We start from the raw sequence: 16,106 nt of genomic DNA on the forward strand, positions 1-16,106 counted from the left end.
ATTGGACATTTTTGGCGGGAAGGTATACTCCTCAGCCAAATTGCTGCTCAGAATTTTGAACTATGCCACCCTCTTATCAAACCAAAACTTTGACAGTTATACAAAGTTGACTGACTTGATGCAACATCTACCAGAGGCTAAAAGACCCCTCTTAAAGGCAGTCGTGCAAGAGGGCTGTTGCTTTGCGAGAGCTGGTCTACAGATTGCTCTCGACATAGTGGACACCGTGGCCCAGTCCATGGCCATAGCTATTGCCATGAGGAAATCATCATGGCTGGCATCCGGTGGAGTCCCAAAAGAACTCAAGAGAAAAGTGGAAGACCTCCCATTTGAAAAGCAAAGGTGGTTCACGGAAAAGACAAATGAGGTGCTTCATTCAGAAAAGAACACCAGAACCACATTGGGTTGGGAATGTACACGCCCCCATATAGATGCAAGCGTTACAACCCACAAAGGGGGCATGGATAACCATACTTCCAACAACAACATAGCGCCTTCGATCAGCCACATATGAAGCAACGTCCTCAATGGAGACACACCCAGACCAATTGTACATCCACTCAGGCAGCACCAAGGCAGCAAATTTGACTACTCAGTTGAGGGTACGCAGGCATCGCACGTTGACTACCCACAACACCAAGGGTCTTGTATTTTTCATCATCGCCTGAGGCCATTCTGTCACCAGTGGGCCAGGATTACCTCAGACGGTTGGGTATTGGAGATTATGTCGAAGGGCCTCACCATTCCCTTCCAATCTCTTCCTCCTCCCTCCCCATCTACCCTGTCCCTCTTCAGGGAATATTCTCACAAGGACTTACTAAAACAAGAGGTCCATCGCCCCCTTCATAATGGGGCCATAGAGAGGGTACCAACAGAGTTCATGGGAAAAGGGTTTTATTCTTCTTATTTTCTCACCTAGGAAAAGAAACAGGAGGCTGGAGACCAGTACTCAACCTTTGCAAGCTCAGTTGACACCTCTGAAAACAATGGTTCAAGATGGTCACCTTAACTGCTATAATCCCTTCTTTAGACAACGGAGACTGGTTTGCAGCCCTCGACCTGCAGGATACTTATTTCCATATTGCCATTCATCCAGCGAACAGATGATTCCTTCATTTCAGAGTTGCCAACGAGCTTTTCCAATATCAAGTTCTACCCTTTGGGCTTGCATCCGCCCCCAGGATATTCTCAAAAATTCTGGCGGTAGTGGTGTCCCACCTGCGGTGAGAGGGAGTTATGATTTTTCTCTACCTAGATGATTGCCTCAGAGGGACAATCGTACGAGAAAATAAATCATATGGTCACAATAGAGAGACAGACCTTCGACTCCCTTGGATTAATCATAAATGAACAGAAGTTGACAATTGAGCCATCTCAAACTCTGAACTTTATAGGGGCCCATTTAGACGCCCCTTGGGCATGAGCTTACTTACCTGTCGAGTGGTTTCAGATGATGCAACCTGTTGCACGTCCTATTTCATGCCCCAGCTGTTTCAATTATCACCTGTTTACAGTTATTGGGTCATATGGCGGCTACCACTTGTGATCAGCATTTTTGCAAATCAGCATGACTGCATTTTCACTGCCTCCAACATTGGCTGGTGATGGTATATGTCTCCATGAGACACAGTATCCACAGACTAGTGACCTCTCCCTCCGACCCTCACCATATTTCTCTCATATGGTGGACCAAACCACACAACCGTCTGGCAGGCGTACCGTTCCGCTGATTGCAGCCATCAAGGCACATAACTACAGATGCCTCCCTTACTGGCTGGGGCATACACATGGATGACATGATGATGCAGGGCCAATGGTCCATATCAGAGGCGGCTCTTCATATAAATCTCCTCAAACTCAGAGCAGTCCTCAATGCTTGCACTCACTTCCAGAACTACATGTCTGGTACAACCGTCAGAATACTTACCGACAATATTGCGAATATGTATTACATGCGTGGCAAAATGGCACAGATTTTGTACCTGGTGCTCGGAGAACCAGATTGACCCATTCGTTTCATTACTGCTCAAAATTCTTGATTTATGTTCTCTATGTGAAGCAAATGGGCCTGTCAGTTGCGACACTAAAAGTGCATCTAGCAGCGATTACTGCCTTTCACCGTTCTATACATGGCATATCAGTGTTCACCCACCTACCACAAAGAGGTTCCTAGAAGGCTTCTTGAACCTCAGTCCCCCTCACAGGTCCCCACCCCCAAGCTGGAACCTGGACTCGATACTGGATACTCTAGCGCACAGGGCTTGACAAACAATGTAATCTCCTCACCCGTGATGAGTAGATTACACCCCGGAAGAGCTGGCACAGAGCGATCTGCACATACGCAAATAATCTGCGCATGCGCAGAACCACGCGGCTCGTGAGCGGAACTCACCGCTGCTCGGCGAGCCCTGCTAACGCGTCATCCCTTTGAACCTCTGGCAACCATCCCACTCGATATGCTGACACTGAAGCTGTTGTTTTTGCTAGCAATAACATTCGCCTGCAGGGCCAGTGAACTTGTAGGTCTTGGAACCACCATATACTGCAGACTTGTTGTCACTACTCCCTCATCTGGCGTTTTATCCCTAAAGTCTCTATTGACTTTCATATGAATGAGCCAATTGTACTTCCTACCTCCTACCCCAAACCACATGGATTACTACCAAGAGGCATCCCTCCACACCCTCCATGTCAGTCACGTGCTGGCCTTTTACGTTGAAAGGACACGGGACTGTTTAATATCTTTCGCTGAATGATCTAAAGGTCGAGCATTATCTTTCCAACATATTGCCAGACTTATAGTCCCATGTATCATGACCTATTATTCTATTCGCAACTTAACACTACCTTCCCAACATAAGGCCCATTCTACCAGGGCAATAGCCACATCTACTGCCGTTCTACAAGGAATTCCCCTCTGTGATATTTGTTGAGCAGCTACATGGTCATACAATGCTACGTTCATGAAGAACTATGCAATCTTACAACAACTTGTGGTGGACTCCTCAGTCGCCACTACAGTACTTTCATACCAGAGCAGACCCTGATTCCGGGGCCCACCAGCTGGACATTGCTGAATACTGCTATGGAGTCACCTACAGTGGAGCACCCACAGGGACACTACTCAAAGTTATTCACCTTTGTGCAGTAACGATGGTTCTTTAAGATGTGTGTCCCTGTGAGTGCTCCACTACCTGCCCTCCTCACCACTTAGGAATCGTGTGTTCAGTTTCTTGTTTCACATGACTGAGCAGATGAGAGGAACTGGCAGGAGTAAGACCGCGTGTGACAGGCAAAGGGCATGAGATGCTGACCATGCATGCGCAGTCCGGCTGACTATGGCTCTTGAAAATCTCTGATCTGCAGCGCTGGGATGAGCCCGACTCCTACAGTGCAGCACCCATGGGGAGGACACATCTCGAAGAACAATTGTTACTGCACGAAGGTGAGTAACTTCTTTTTAGGTAGTCAGTCTGAAGAGCAGGGCTTCTTGTCAGCATGTTCCCCCTGTCACTCATTGGCCTCTGGCTAATAGATGTGATCGAAACTTTTCAAGGTGACTCATTAATAAGTCTCTTCATAATATATTTAAAAAGTTATGAGGAGGAACACATATGTAGTGTCTTAATTACAGTAGAGTCCTGATTATCTGACCTAAACGGGACCGACAGGTGGTCGAATTACCGAAAATGTCAGATAATACAGAGTACAGAACATTACCTGTACAGTACTTGATTCAGGTACTACGGGTGAAGGGCAGCAGCACTTTGGGGATGTTCTGCTTGGAGGCTGCCGAAAAGGACAGCGGCAACAGGAGCAGTATCAGCAGTGCCCGGAGCGACGGGGCAGTGAGCTGCGCCATTCTCCCGGCCAACGCCCAGGGGCTGCAGAAAGGGAAGGGGCCATGCAGGGATGGGGATAAAGTGGCGCCGGCAGGAGGCTCCGACCCACAGGCTGGACTCTCAATCGCCTGCCACGCGCTGCAATTCAAGGGACGTCAGCAGCTGGGGCAGGGAAACTGGCCCGGTCACATGGCAGACTGTTGGCGGTAGTGCGGGGTTTTAGTTTCGCTTTCAGGGGCTGCTGCTGGAGCCTCTTCAGCAAGGGAGGCTGCATGCGGCATGGCAGCGCGGGGCGGCTGGCCTTGGGGGGGCCACATACTTGTGCTGCGCTAGGCTGGCTGGGGATTTCTCTCGGAACCCCTGACAATGGTCCACAGAACCTCAGAGTTTATCCGGCTATGTCGGATAAAGCGGAATGTCAGATTACCGAAGATCGGATAATCCGGACTCTACTGTGCTTTATTTCAGAATGGGGTGTGTTTTCTCCCCAACTTTATGCATGACTTTTGTGAAGAATTTCATAAAAAAATGCTGCCTGCAAAATATTAGATACCTTGTAACATGTTACAAGTTGTGGTGGTGATGATTCTATGGTTAACATTGCATTTCAATTTTCTTTTAGGGCAGAATTTTCTTTTCTTCTTCTTTGCAATACTGACTGAATTCCAGGTCCAACAAAAACTCTATAAGGAAAAATAGAATTTTCTGTGCAGTTTTGGAAGTAAAAATGTTTAGGTGGAAAGGCATATGAACTGAGGTTTATGGCAAGTTCATCACCTGATGATTTCCTTTGTCTTTAGTGATTATGTTGATTTTTTTTTTCTTTTTAAAGTAAGTGATCTCAACTCTGTTAACAAAAGTTTTGAGGGTGAGTGTTTGGGAATAACTATAGAATATTTATGTAACTAAATGCTCCTTGTTTGAATCTTTTTAGGTCTCCATGAGTTTGATGCTTTACAGGATCCTGAAGTGAAAGAATTCCGTAGTAAAATGCGGCGAATCAGTGAAGAGAAACTCCTGTCACTTGTGGGCCTATCTTGGGTTGACTGGCTAAACCATACTTATCCACCAGAACAAGAACCATCAATCCCAGAAAACTTTCAAGATAAACTCTATGGTGGAAATCTTGTAGTGGCCGTTCATTTTGATAAGTGCCAGGTAGAATTAGTATTTGCCAGAATAGGAGTCTTTCTAAATATATGTACTTTTTGATTTGGAATGACAGTTCATCTGAGAACTACACTTCATGTTGTCTTTCATGTGAGATGAACACTGCTGTTCAATATAGTCACCAAGGGATAGGGAAATCATTCCTGATCAAATATATGATGAATTGAATACTGTAGTGTTAAATTCCAAGACAGAATCTGTGTTCTGAAGTACATAGAATCAAGCAATTGAAAGAGACTTCAGGAGGTCATTGGGTTCAACCGCGGCTAAAAGCAGAACTAATTCCAACTAAATCATCCAAGCCAGGGCTTTCTCAAGCTGGAGAACTTAAAAACCTCTAGCTATGAAGATTCCACCAACTCTCTAAGTAACCCATTCCAGTGCTTCACCATCCTCCTTGTGAAATAACTATTCCTAATATCCAAGCTAGACCTCCCCCATTGCAGCTTGAGAAACAATGGTTTCATTCTGTCATTTGTCACCATTGGAACATCCTCTCTCTAACCCCCCTTCAGATAATTGAAGGCTGATATCAAGTCCTCTATCACTCTTGTCTTCGGTAGACTAAATAAGCCCAAATACCTCTCTCTCTCTCCTCATAAGTCATGTGCTCCAGTCCTGTAATCATTTTCTGTTGCTCTCTGCTGGACTTTCTCCAATGCATCCACATCCTTTCTGTAATGGGGGCCCCAGAGTTGGCCTTGCTGAATAAAGGGGAATATTGCTTCCCTAGATCTGCTGGAAATGCTCCAGATTCAGTTTTGCTAACTGCACTTGTGTACCTAGAATTTACAGGGTGTGCCAGTGTACCTGGAATTTACAGGGTGTGCCAGTTGAACTGTAGCAGCACAGGGAGAGCACAGCTTTCACAATCAATGTTGTGTGCAACCAGGACATAACTCAGTTTACATGCCCTTGCTTTGTAATTTAGTAATACCAATGAGAGGAAAACTACACTGGCAGAAACCAGCAGAATCTGGCAACTCTGCAAATGGGCAACAGTAAACAAAATGTCTGACGGGTGACATACACAAAACCCCAGTAGGCCGCAGGTTGCCTACCACTTCTCCAGAGGTTCATGTATTTGTAACTTACAGACTAATTCACTTTAATTCTTTGGGTCTGAAGCAGATACAAAACATAGTGAAAATTTTAGCTGGTGCAGAATGTGGTTGCTTGCCTTCTTCGTGACTTTGGCTGCTGTGAATACAGGCAGCCCCTGACTTGCAATGCTATTGGTTCCTGGGGAAACATTGCAAGTCGGGGGCATTAACTTGAACCCTCATTTACGATAGGCGCCGCGCGCCATTGTAAATATAGGACCAAGAACGTAAGTCAGGGGTTTTCGGCCCCTTCCGCACTTACAACCATTTTTGTAAGTGCAGGGGGTCGTAACTCACGGGTTTCCTTTACATCAAACACATCTTATGATCCCTTCGTTGCCCAATCCGTACGGTATCTGATGTTAGTTGGTTCTCAGCTATTAATAGTGCTAATGCACCAAAGCAGGAACTAGTCTGTCTGGATGTTTCTGTTTGTGCATTAATTTATAAAAGCATTAATCAGAAAACAATTTTAAAATTATATAGAATAGAGCATGACACGTCCTTTCAACCAGAGAGAACAAACTGAAGAGTTACAACAAAGGTTATCCCCAAAATAATTATCTAGTTATCCCCACAATTAGCTGCCTTGATACATGAACCAACATGAATCATCCTTGACCTAGAGAGAAACCACCTCTTTCGCACATTTAAATACACGTGAAGATACTCCCCAAATAAGAATCTGTAGAGTAGCACCAGCAATTGTGAGGAGAGACTGCTTCACTTCCTGACTCCCTTGAGTTAGCTATGGTCAGGGGACAAAAGAGGCACAGGTGGTCTGGCAACAGCTGCAGGATGGAAGGCTGATGTGGATCATACTATTTTGAGATTGAGAAAACATTGAATTGATTTTGACTTAGTTTATTATGGTTCATTTTTCCATTTGAGGAGCTTGGCTTTCTATCAAGAAGTCTATATAAAATAAGACACAAAACAAAAGTATGCAAGCTAGACCACACTTTATATTTTCTAAATTACTTTTAGAATGATTACATCTTTCTAGAGTACTTTTCATTTGAAAACTATGTGAGTTATTACAAATTAATTTGTGTATAACATGCTGAGAAGGGAGAGGGGAAAAGTTTCTATTGAGGAAATGTATTTCTCCTTTAATTTCACTGTATCTGTGGTTCTCCCAAAGAAACTTTTTAGGTACAGTAACTACATAGAGGAGCAAAAATAGAGGATCGTGGTCAATATGCAGATAAGCTTCGAAATCAATCTAAAATGTTTCACAATCTTTCTCCCAGCATAGTTACCTACTCCCCTTGTGGTAGTGGTTTACCTACAGCACTGGGAGAGGTCTCTCCTACTACTCTTGCTGTGATCACACTGCCGCACTGAAATGTTGCCATGCCTGTGCTTTCTAAACTTTCAAGTGTATAGACAAACGTTAGATGATCACCTTTTTGGGCAGGGTATGTCACTTGCTATTTGTCCTGAACTGGTTGAATCCACTAGGCACTGCTGCAAGACAAATAAAAATTGAAAGTTGTATTCAGACAAATATGTTTGATTTACAGCATACAAACTCACAAGCTTAAAACAGACTTAATATAGACTTCGTTTTCCTTATTTAAGCTTTGCTGCAAGTCAAGGGCTCTCAAACACTGTGTTCTCATATTATTGACCCCTTTATGATAAAATTTTAAAATAAGTCATAAATAGGAAACACTAAACTGGGCAGTCAGTTTTGGTAGACTAAATATTATTTCTACTTAAACTTTTGCCCTCTTAAAAGTTCTCTTGATGACTATCAGAAATAGGAGACCACCTCATTCTGGCACATATTTAGATTTCATATTTGCACTTTCAACATAAATGAAAAAAAATTACAAAAATCTATAGGCCGTTTGAAATATATTGAGCAAAATTCTCAAAAGCACCTAAGTGATTTAGGCTCAAAATTCACCTAGGTGCTTCTGAAAACTCTCTTGTATGTACAGCATGGCATGAAACTTGATATTTTTTCCTTACTTTTAATGCATTTTATATAAGTTGAGTGTTAAAATGTCTCTTATTTTATTAGGATGTATTTAGTTTTCAAGTGTCTCCTAACATAAATCCTGTCAAACTGAATGAATTGGCAATCCGAAAACGTTTGACTATCCATGGAAAGGAAGATGAAGTTGATCCTTATGACTACGTGTTGCAAATTAGCGGAAGATTGGAATATATTTTTGGTGACCACCCATTAATTCAGTTCCAGGTATTGAAATTTTTTGAATTTAAGCTAAAGGTGAGCTTTTCCTGGGAAGAAGCAAAATTAATTCACTATTGCCCTGGAAAAAATTACCTATGAAAGCTCATGATTCTATATAATTTTGTTAGTCTCTAAAGTGCTACAGGGCTACTCGTTTTTAAAGTTACAGATTAATATGGTTACCCTGGAGTAATTTCTACATTTTTTTAGAACTGGGTTATTTATTTTGGAAGCATTATTGACCCCAAAAATACATTGTTTTAAAATAAATTTCACAAGGATTATCATATGGAGAAGTAGAATGTATTTTCTACACAAAGCTATTTTATGTTGTTTATTAGAACCAATTTAGTATTAATTAGTATTATTCAGAAAATAAGAGCAATGTGAGAATATTAAAAATAAGCCTGACTCTTTTTTTCCTTCCATAATCCTGCTATTTCTGATGTGAAATGTGGTCATAAGCTTAGAATTTTTGTTTGTCAGTATGCTGCAGGCTGCTTTTCTTCCTGTAAAATAATAGTATATCTGCACTGTTGCTGGCTTGTAGGGATATAAGAGGTTAACCTATATGATAATACTTATCCGTATCGGTTACCAGTTAAACTCTGCCCCCTCCCAGGGCACTGGCTACACTCTAATGAGGCAGACTACTTTGCAAGCCGTGCTCTTGAGGCGTTGGTCCCACTGCTTGGGAGGTATCTGGTACCGAGGGAGTAGGAATTGCAGAGCCCACAGCATGGGGCAGCTGGTCACTTGTGAGCAGAGCCAGCACCCAGGAATGGGGCTTGCAGAGCCCACAGTGTGGGACAGCCAGCATCTTGGGCATGAGGCCGGTGGCAGGGGACATCTTGAGAGTGGCCATGAAGTATTTTGGAGTTGTATGTATTGAATGTCATTAGTTTATTTCAGACCAACTCTCCAGTTTATTAGGGGCCTTTTGAATTCTAGACCTCTAAAGTGCTCTCAGATACTCCCTTCTTGGTGTCATCTACAAATTGTATGAGTATACGCTGTGCCATTATCTAAGTTACTAATTAAAATATTGAACAGTTTCAGGACAAACCTCTGTAGGACTCCTAGATATGTTCTCTCTTTGGCCACAAGCCATTCTCTCAAGCCATTACTTTTTGAGAATTTTTTTTTCCAGCCAGTTGTGCACCTAACTTATAGTATTTTCATTTACACCACATTTCCCTAGTTTGTTTGAGAATGGCTTGTAGGGCTATGTCAAAAGCTTTTAATTAATCTCATAATTTAATAAAATTAATATGAAGTTTGTGAATGAAATTTAGCATGAGTTGAAATGGTTTTAAACAAGAGGAGAATTAGGATTATCTGCTTGTAACAACTATTTTCTGTCTGGCTTCAGTATATCCGTAATTGTGTGATGAACAGGACTCTCCCTCACCTGACACTGGTTGAGTGTTGCAGCATAAAGAAAATGTGTGACCAGGAAATGATTGCCATAGAAGCTGCCATAAACCGAAAATCATCCAACTTTCCTCTTCCTCTGCCACCAAAAAAAACACGAACAGTTACTGTAAGTTGATATGGAGAACATTTACCACCAAAAAGAAAATAAGACACACCACTGTTGACTCTCTGTATGTTTTTCCCCTCATACTTAGTCTGTTGTTGTTCAAGATGTTACATGAAGGGTAAGAGGCCTTCTAGTCTTTACCTTGTCCTTCCATTTTAATTCTTTGAATCTCTCCTAAATCAATGTCTGTTTTCCACCCCTATTACTGACCCTGCTTTTTACTTCAAGCTAGAAGAGTAAGTGGAGAAATTAAATGAGGGAACAGTTGATTCCCAACTTCAAATGCATACTGTACTCTACATCAGCTGCAGTCTTGTCTTCATCAGCTTGTCTACTTCTTAATGCAAATTTGCTGTATTGTGCTGCTACTTTAGTAAACTCTGAAAGATTTTTACCAATTCTTAACATGCCTGATAGTTGCATTTTAAAATGCAACTATCCGTCTATCCTGAGAATGTGATGGTAATTTATATTAAGTATGATTCCTGGAAACAAGCTAAAACCAGACCCCTGTTCAGTAATACAGTAGTTACTGTGAAGCTTGTTTTTAAACAACTTGTATGTTTGAACATAAGAATGGCCATACTGGGTCAGACCAATGGTCCATCCAGCCCAGTATCCTGTCTGCCAACAGTGGCCAATACCAGATGCCCTAGAGGGAGGGACACAACAGGATGCAAGATGAATAAACTTGAAACCTACAGGAGATAAAATTTATTATTCTGAATTGTCAGTGGCTAATACTGAGTGTATGTTGCCTCCAGGAATAGTTTAGTCCCAAGAGGTGGTTCATATGCATTATTTTCTCTTTCTCCTTCAGGGTATCTTAAATGGTCTTGTGGCTACAATAACTGGATTCTTCTTTGCTCATTTTTAAAAAATTCTTATTCATTAATTTAAAATATATAATCATGTATTTTTAGCTTTATCCATAAATATTGTGTAATCCTCCTCCCCTTTCCTCTCTGGGTTTCTCTGGAGCAGGCAACACTAAGTGTGTCTGGGTGCTTAGTGTTCTTGATATTAAAGGAGCTCCTGAGTATCCCGGTGGTGTTGGATAGATGGGAATCATCTATCCATCCTTCTGCTGTAGTTCCTTACCTCTAAAGCAATTCAAAATCAGGGGTGCCTTCACCTGGCTGGTCCCTGTGCACACACAGTGGCATGCCTTGAACATCCAGGAGTAAACCCATTATAATTCGAATCTGTGGCATGGATCTAACTCAGAAATGTCAGTTATAAATAATATGAATCTAATGTACTTAAGTAAAGGTTCATTAATACTAATTTAAAGAAACAAGGTTGGACAGACTAAGATTAAACATCACTCGTAATTTAAATTCAGCGTACAGTTGAGTGAAATCAATTAAAGTATACAATAATAACTGAAATTTAACATGGATTTTCACTACCCCCATTCATCCTACCCAGAGTATACACTGCTCTGGATTTCTGAGTCCCTGATGCTTGCATGGGCACGCTTGAAGATCTGCAGCTGGAGTGGCGACGGCACTTTGCAAGTCCTAGGTGTCAGTCTAGCCAAGGCAGCAAGCTACACAACCCATCTGAAGACTGAAGCTAATGCCTGCAGCTCAGAGTCTTGGTTCATGGAGCAGACCACTCTCTCTTCTCAGACTCAGTCTCTCTGCTGTGCTCCTTCGTGTGCAAGCACTTCTTTCCCAAGCAGTCCCAGTTACTCTCAGTTCCTTCACTGCAGGTGCCCCAGGCATAACAAGAGTCTCTCCCCTTTAGGGACAGCCCCCAAAAGCCTCTGAAGCTCCTTTCCTGATGAAAGCCCTGACTATCTATCAGAGGCAGGCTCTAGCTTCCAGCAGCAGCTCCTGATCTTGAAAGAGCTCCACACCAGCAAGCTGGTTCTCCTCTCCACAATGGAGCCCACCACTTCCCCCTGCACTGCCTGGAAGAAAGCAGTTCCCCCATTTTTTCCCAAGGCATCATGTGATTTTTAGTCTCTAAATCTCTAAGGCTATATCCTAATTATTAGGAAAAACTATTTTACTAGGAGGGTGGTGAAGTACTGGAATGGGTTACCTAGAGAGCTGGTGGAATCTCCATCCCTAGAAGTTTAAGTCTCAGCTTGACACAGCCCAGGCTGGGTTGATTTACTCAGACTTCAAGGTCAGAAGGGACCACTATGATCATCCAGTCTGACCCCCTGCACAGTGCAGGCCACAGAATCTCACCCACCCCCTCCTAGAATAATGCTCTCACCTATATCTCCGATATTGAAGCCTTCAAATACTTTGAAGACCCCAAGATGCAGAGAATCCTCCAGCTGTGATCTGTACCCCATGCTACAGAGGAAGGCGAAAAAACCTCCAGGGCCTCTGCCAATCTACTCTGGAGGAAAATTCCTTCCCGACCCCAAATATGGCGATCAGCTAAACCCTGAGCATGTAGGCAAGACTCACCAGCCAGACACCCAGAAAGTTCTCTATAGTAACTCCTATCATCCCTCCATTGACCTATTTACCACTGTTAATGGTCAATTAGTTACCAAGATCATGTTATCTCATCAAACCATCCCCTTCATAAACCCATCTAGTTTAATCTTGAAGCCAGCTAGATCTTTTGCCCCCACTACTTCTCTTGGAAGGCCGTTCCAGAACCTCACTCCTCTAATGGTTAGAAACCTTCATCTAATCTCAAGTCTAAACTTCCTACCTACTAGAGAGCTTATATCCATTTGTTCCTGTGTCCACATTGGTATTAAGCTTAAATAATTCCTCTCCCTCCCTGGTATTTATACCTCTAATATATTTAAATAGAGCAATCATGTCCCCCCTCGGCCTTCTTTTGGTTAAGGTAAACAAGCCAAGACTCCTTGAGTCTCCTTTCATAAGACAGGTTTTCCATTCCTCAGATCATCCTAGTGGCCCTTCTTTGTACCTGTTCCAGTTTGAATTCATCCTTCTTAAACATGGGAGACCAGAACTGCACACAGTATTCCAACTGGGGTCTCACCAATGCCTTGTATAATGGCACTAACACCTCCTTATCCCTACTGGAAGTACCTCGCCTAATACATCTCAAGACCGTATTAGCCTTTTTCATGGCCATGTCACGATGGCGGCTCATAGTCATCCTATAATCAACCAGGACTCCAAGGTCCTTCTCCTCCGTTACTTCCAACTGATATGTCCCCAGCTTATAACTAAAATTCTTGTTATTAATCCCTAAATGCATAACTTTACACTTCTCACTATTACATTTCATCCTATTGCTATCACTCCAGTTTACAAGGTCATCCAGATCTTCCTGTATGATATCCTGATCTTTTTCTGAATTGGCAATACCTCCCAACTTTGTGTCATCCACAAATTTTATCAGGACACCTCTACTTTTGGTGCCAAGGTCAGCGATAAAAAGATGAAATAAAATTGGCCCCAAAACTGATCCCTGAGGAACTCCGCTAGTAACCTTCCTTCAACCTGACAGTTGACCTTTCAATATGACCCACTGTAGTCTCCCCTTTAACCAGTTGCTTATCCACCTCTCAACTTTCATATTAATCCCTATCTTTTCCAGTTTAACCAATAATTCCCCATGTGGTACTGTATCAAATGCCTTACTAAAGTCAAGGTAGATTAGATCCACTGCATTTCCTTTATCTAAAAAAATCTGTTACTTTCTCAAAAAAGGAGATCAGGTTGGTTTGGCACGATCTACCTTTTGTAAAACCATGTTGTAATTTCTCCCAATGCCATTAGCCTCAATGTCTCTAACTACTTTCTCCTTCAAAATTTTTTCCAGGATCTTGCATACTACAGATGTCAAACTAACAGGCCTATAGTTACCCGGGTAGCTTTTTTCCCCTTTCTTAATAGGAACTATATTAGCAATTCTCCAGTCAAAAGGTACTACCCCTGAGTTCAGAGATTTATTAAAAAATTTTGCTAATGGACTTGCAATTTCATGTGCCAGTTCCTTTAATATTCTTGGATGAAGATTATCTGGGCCCCCCGATTTACTCCCATTAAGCTGTTCAAGTTTGGCTTTTACCTCGGATATGGTAATATCTACCTCCATATCCTTAGTACCATTTGTTATGTTACCATTATCCCTAAGCTCTTCATTAGCCTCATTAAAGACTGAAGCAAAGTATTTGTTTAGATATTGGGCCATTCCTAGATTATCCTTAACCTCCACTCCATCCTTAGTAATTAGCGGTCCTACTTCTTTTTGTTTTTTTTCCTATTTATATGGCTAAAACACCTTTTACTATTGGTTTTAATTCCCTTTGCAAGGTCCAACTCTACCTGACTTTTAGCCTCTCTCTCACTTTGTCCCTACATGCTCTAACCTCAATAAGGTAGCTTTCTTTACTGATCCCTCCCATCTTCCACTCCTTATATGCTTTCTGCTTTTTCTTAATCACCTTTCTGAGATGCTTGCTCATCCAGCTTGGTCTAACACACCTGGCTATAAATTTTTTCCCTTTTCTTGGGATACAGGCTTCTGACAGCTTCTACAACTTTAACTTAAAATAATCCCAGGCCTCCTCCACCTCAAGATCCATAATTTCTTTAGTCCAATCAACTTCCCTAACTAATTTCCTTAATTTATTAAAGTTAGCCCTTTTGAAATCAAAAACCCTAGTCTCAGATTTATTTTTGTTTATCCTTCCATTTAATTTGAACTGAATTAGCTCATGATCACTCGAGCCAAGGTTGTCCCCTACAACTAGTTCATCTATGAGGTCCTCGCTACTCACCAAAACCAAATCTAAAATAGTATCCCCCCCTTGTTGGTTCAGCAACTACTTGATGAAGGAATTCATCAGCTATCACAACTAGGAAAATCTGAGCCCTGCTATTATTACTAGCACTTGTTCTCCAGTCTATATCTGGAAAGTTGAAATCTCCCATGATTGCACAGTTTCCATGAGTATTTACTTCATTAAAAAGGTCTCTATCCATATCCAAATTGGATCCTGGTGGTCTGTAACACACCCCAAGCGCTATCCCAGGGGAGGATCTGATAGTTTTCTTTCCCAATGTGACTTTTGCCCAAACAGACTGTCTTCTCCATTCCATCACTTTTTATTTCTTTACAATCTACCTCATCTTTGATATACAATGTGACTCCACCACCTTTACCCTTATTTCTGTCTTTCCTAAACAGCACATACCCTTCAATACCTGTACTCCAGTCATGCCTAGTATTCCACTATTTTTCTGTTATTTCTATATCTGCTTTCACTTCCTGGATCAATAGCTCTAGTTCTTCCATTTTGTTACCTAGGCTCCTCGCATTGGTTTACAAACATCTTCATTTTTGCTGAGGTCTCTTCCCCCTCCACAGCAAAAACAAACCCCAAAGAAGTCCCAATATCCAAATTCCCTTTATAAACTCCCACTCAAACTCCCATGTTTACAGCTCTGTTTGCTGGCTCCTGTGCCACTGCAGCTATCTATGCCACTGCCTGATTAGAAGGCTACCTTTATAGGACCCCTAATCAGTGAAGCCCCGCCCCCTAATCAGGGCTTAGTTTCTCTCCCAGCACACTGCCCCTACACATACAAACAATACACATACAAAACCAAATACAAACTTAGTTGGGATTGGTACTGCTTTGGGCAGGGGGCTGGACTTAATGACCTCTTGAGGTCTCTTCCAGCTGTGGCATTGTGGGGGGGGGGGCTGTCTGCTCTGTAACCCAGTGTGGTGTGGTGGTGGCATCTTGCTGGTTGCTAGGCTTGGTCAGTGGGCGATCTCCACTGGCGGCTATTTGTAGCACAGCCCAGCAGGACAGCGGATGAGTCACGTAGGCAAGGGTCTCCCAACCTGTCCGACCAATTGTCTCCCAGGGAGAGAGACAAAGAGAAGAAGGCAGGGTCCAACTCCTGGCTGGGGGGCAGGGCTGGAAGGGAGGCAGTTACTGTCTGGGAAGCACGGGAGAAGGGGCTAGGGAGGGGGCTGGGATTGTAGGGCCCCAGCCACCCCCCATCTCCCCTCCTGGCCCCAGTTCCTGTAACCAGATTACATCTATGCTGTTCTGTATCTTGGAGAAGCAATAAACTCCCTCAATCCTACTGGCTGGCAGAGTCTGTTCATGCCACTGTGGGGGTGCAGGAGATGGGAAAACCCCAACATGCCGTCACACCAGCCTATGATTCCATGATCTTCCCAGTAAAGATCAGATGCTCCTATAGTAAAGGATATTTAATAGATAAAATACTAGATCACTAAACTACACTTCTACCTTCCTGTTTTCCTTG

At 42.6% G+C, this 16,106-nt stretch overlaps 1 protein-coding gene across 6 annotated transcripts in view; it reads left to right on the top strand.

Moving 5' to 3' along the window:
* The window catches only part of PIK3CB (phosphatidylinositol-4,5-bisphosphate 3-kinase catalytic subunit beta), a 225,115-nt gene that overhangs the window by 59,989 nt on the left and 149,020 nt on the right, over positions 1-16,106 (top strand). For all 6 annotated transcript variants that reach the window (XM_075937519.2, XM_075937524.2, XM_089780866.1 and 3 more), the window contains 3 exons: positions 4,777-5,000; positions 8,148-8,327; positions 9,694-9,864. In XM_075937519.2, coding sequence (XP_075793634.2) covers positions 4,777-5,000; positions 8,148-8,327; positions 9,694-9,864 — 575 coding nt within the window. The remainder of the gene's footprint in view (positions 1-4,776; positions 5,001-8,147; positions 8,328-9,693; positions 9,865-16,106) is intronic.

This window comes from Pelodiscus sinensis, chromosome 10, assembly GCF_052426305.1.
Source record: "Pelodiscus sinensis isolate ZL-2025 chromosome 10, ASM5242630v1, whole genome shotgun sequence".
Classification (NCBI taxonomy): Eukaryota; Metazoa; Chordata; order Testudines; family Trionychidae; genus Pelodiscus; species Pelodiscus sinensis.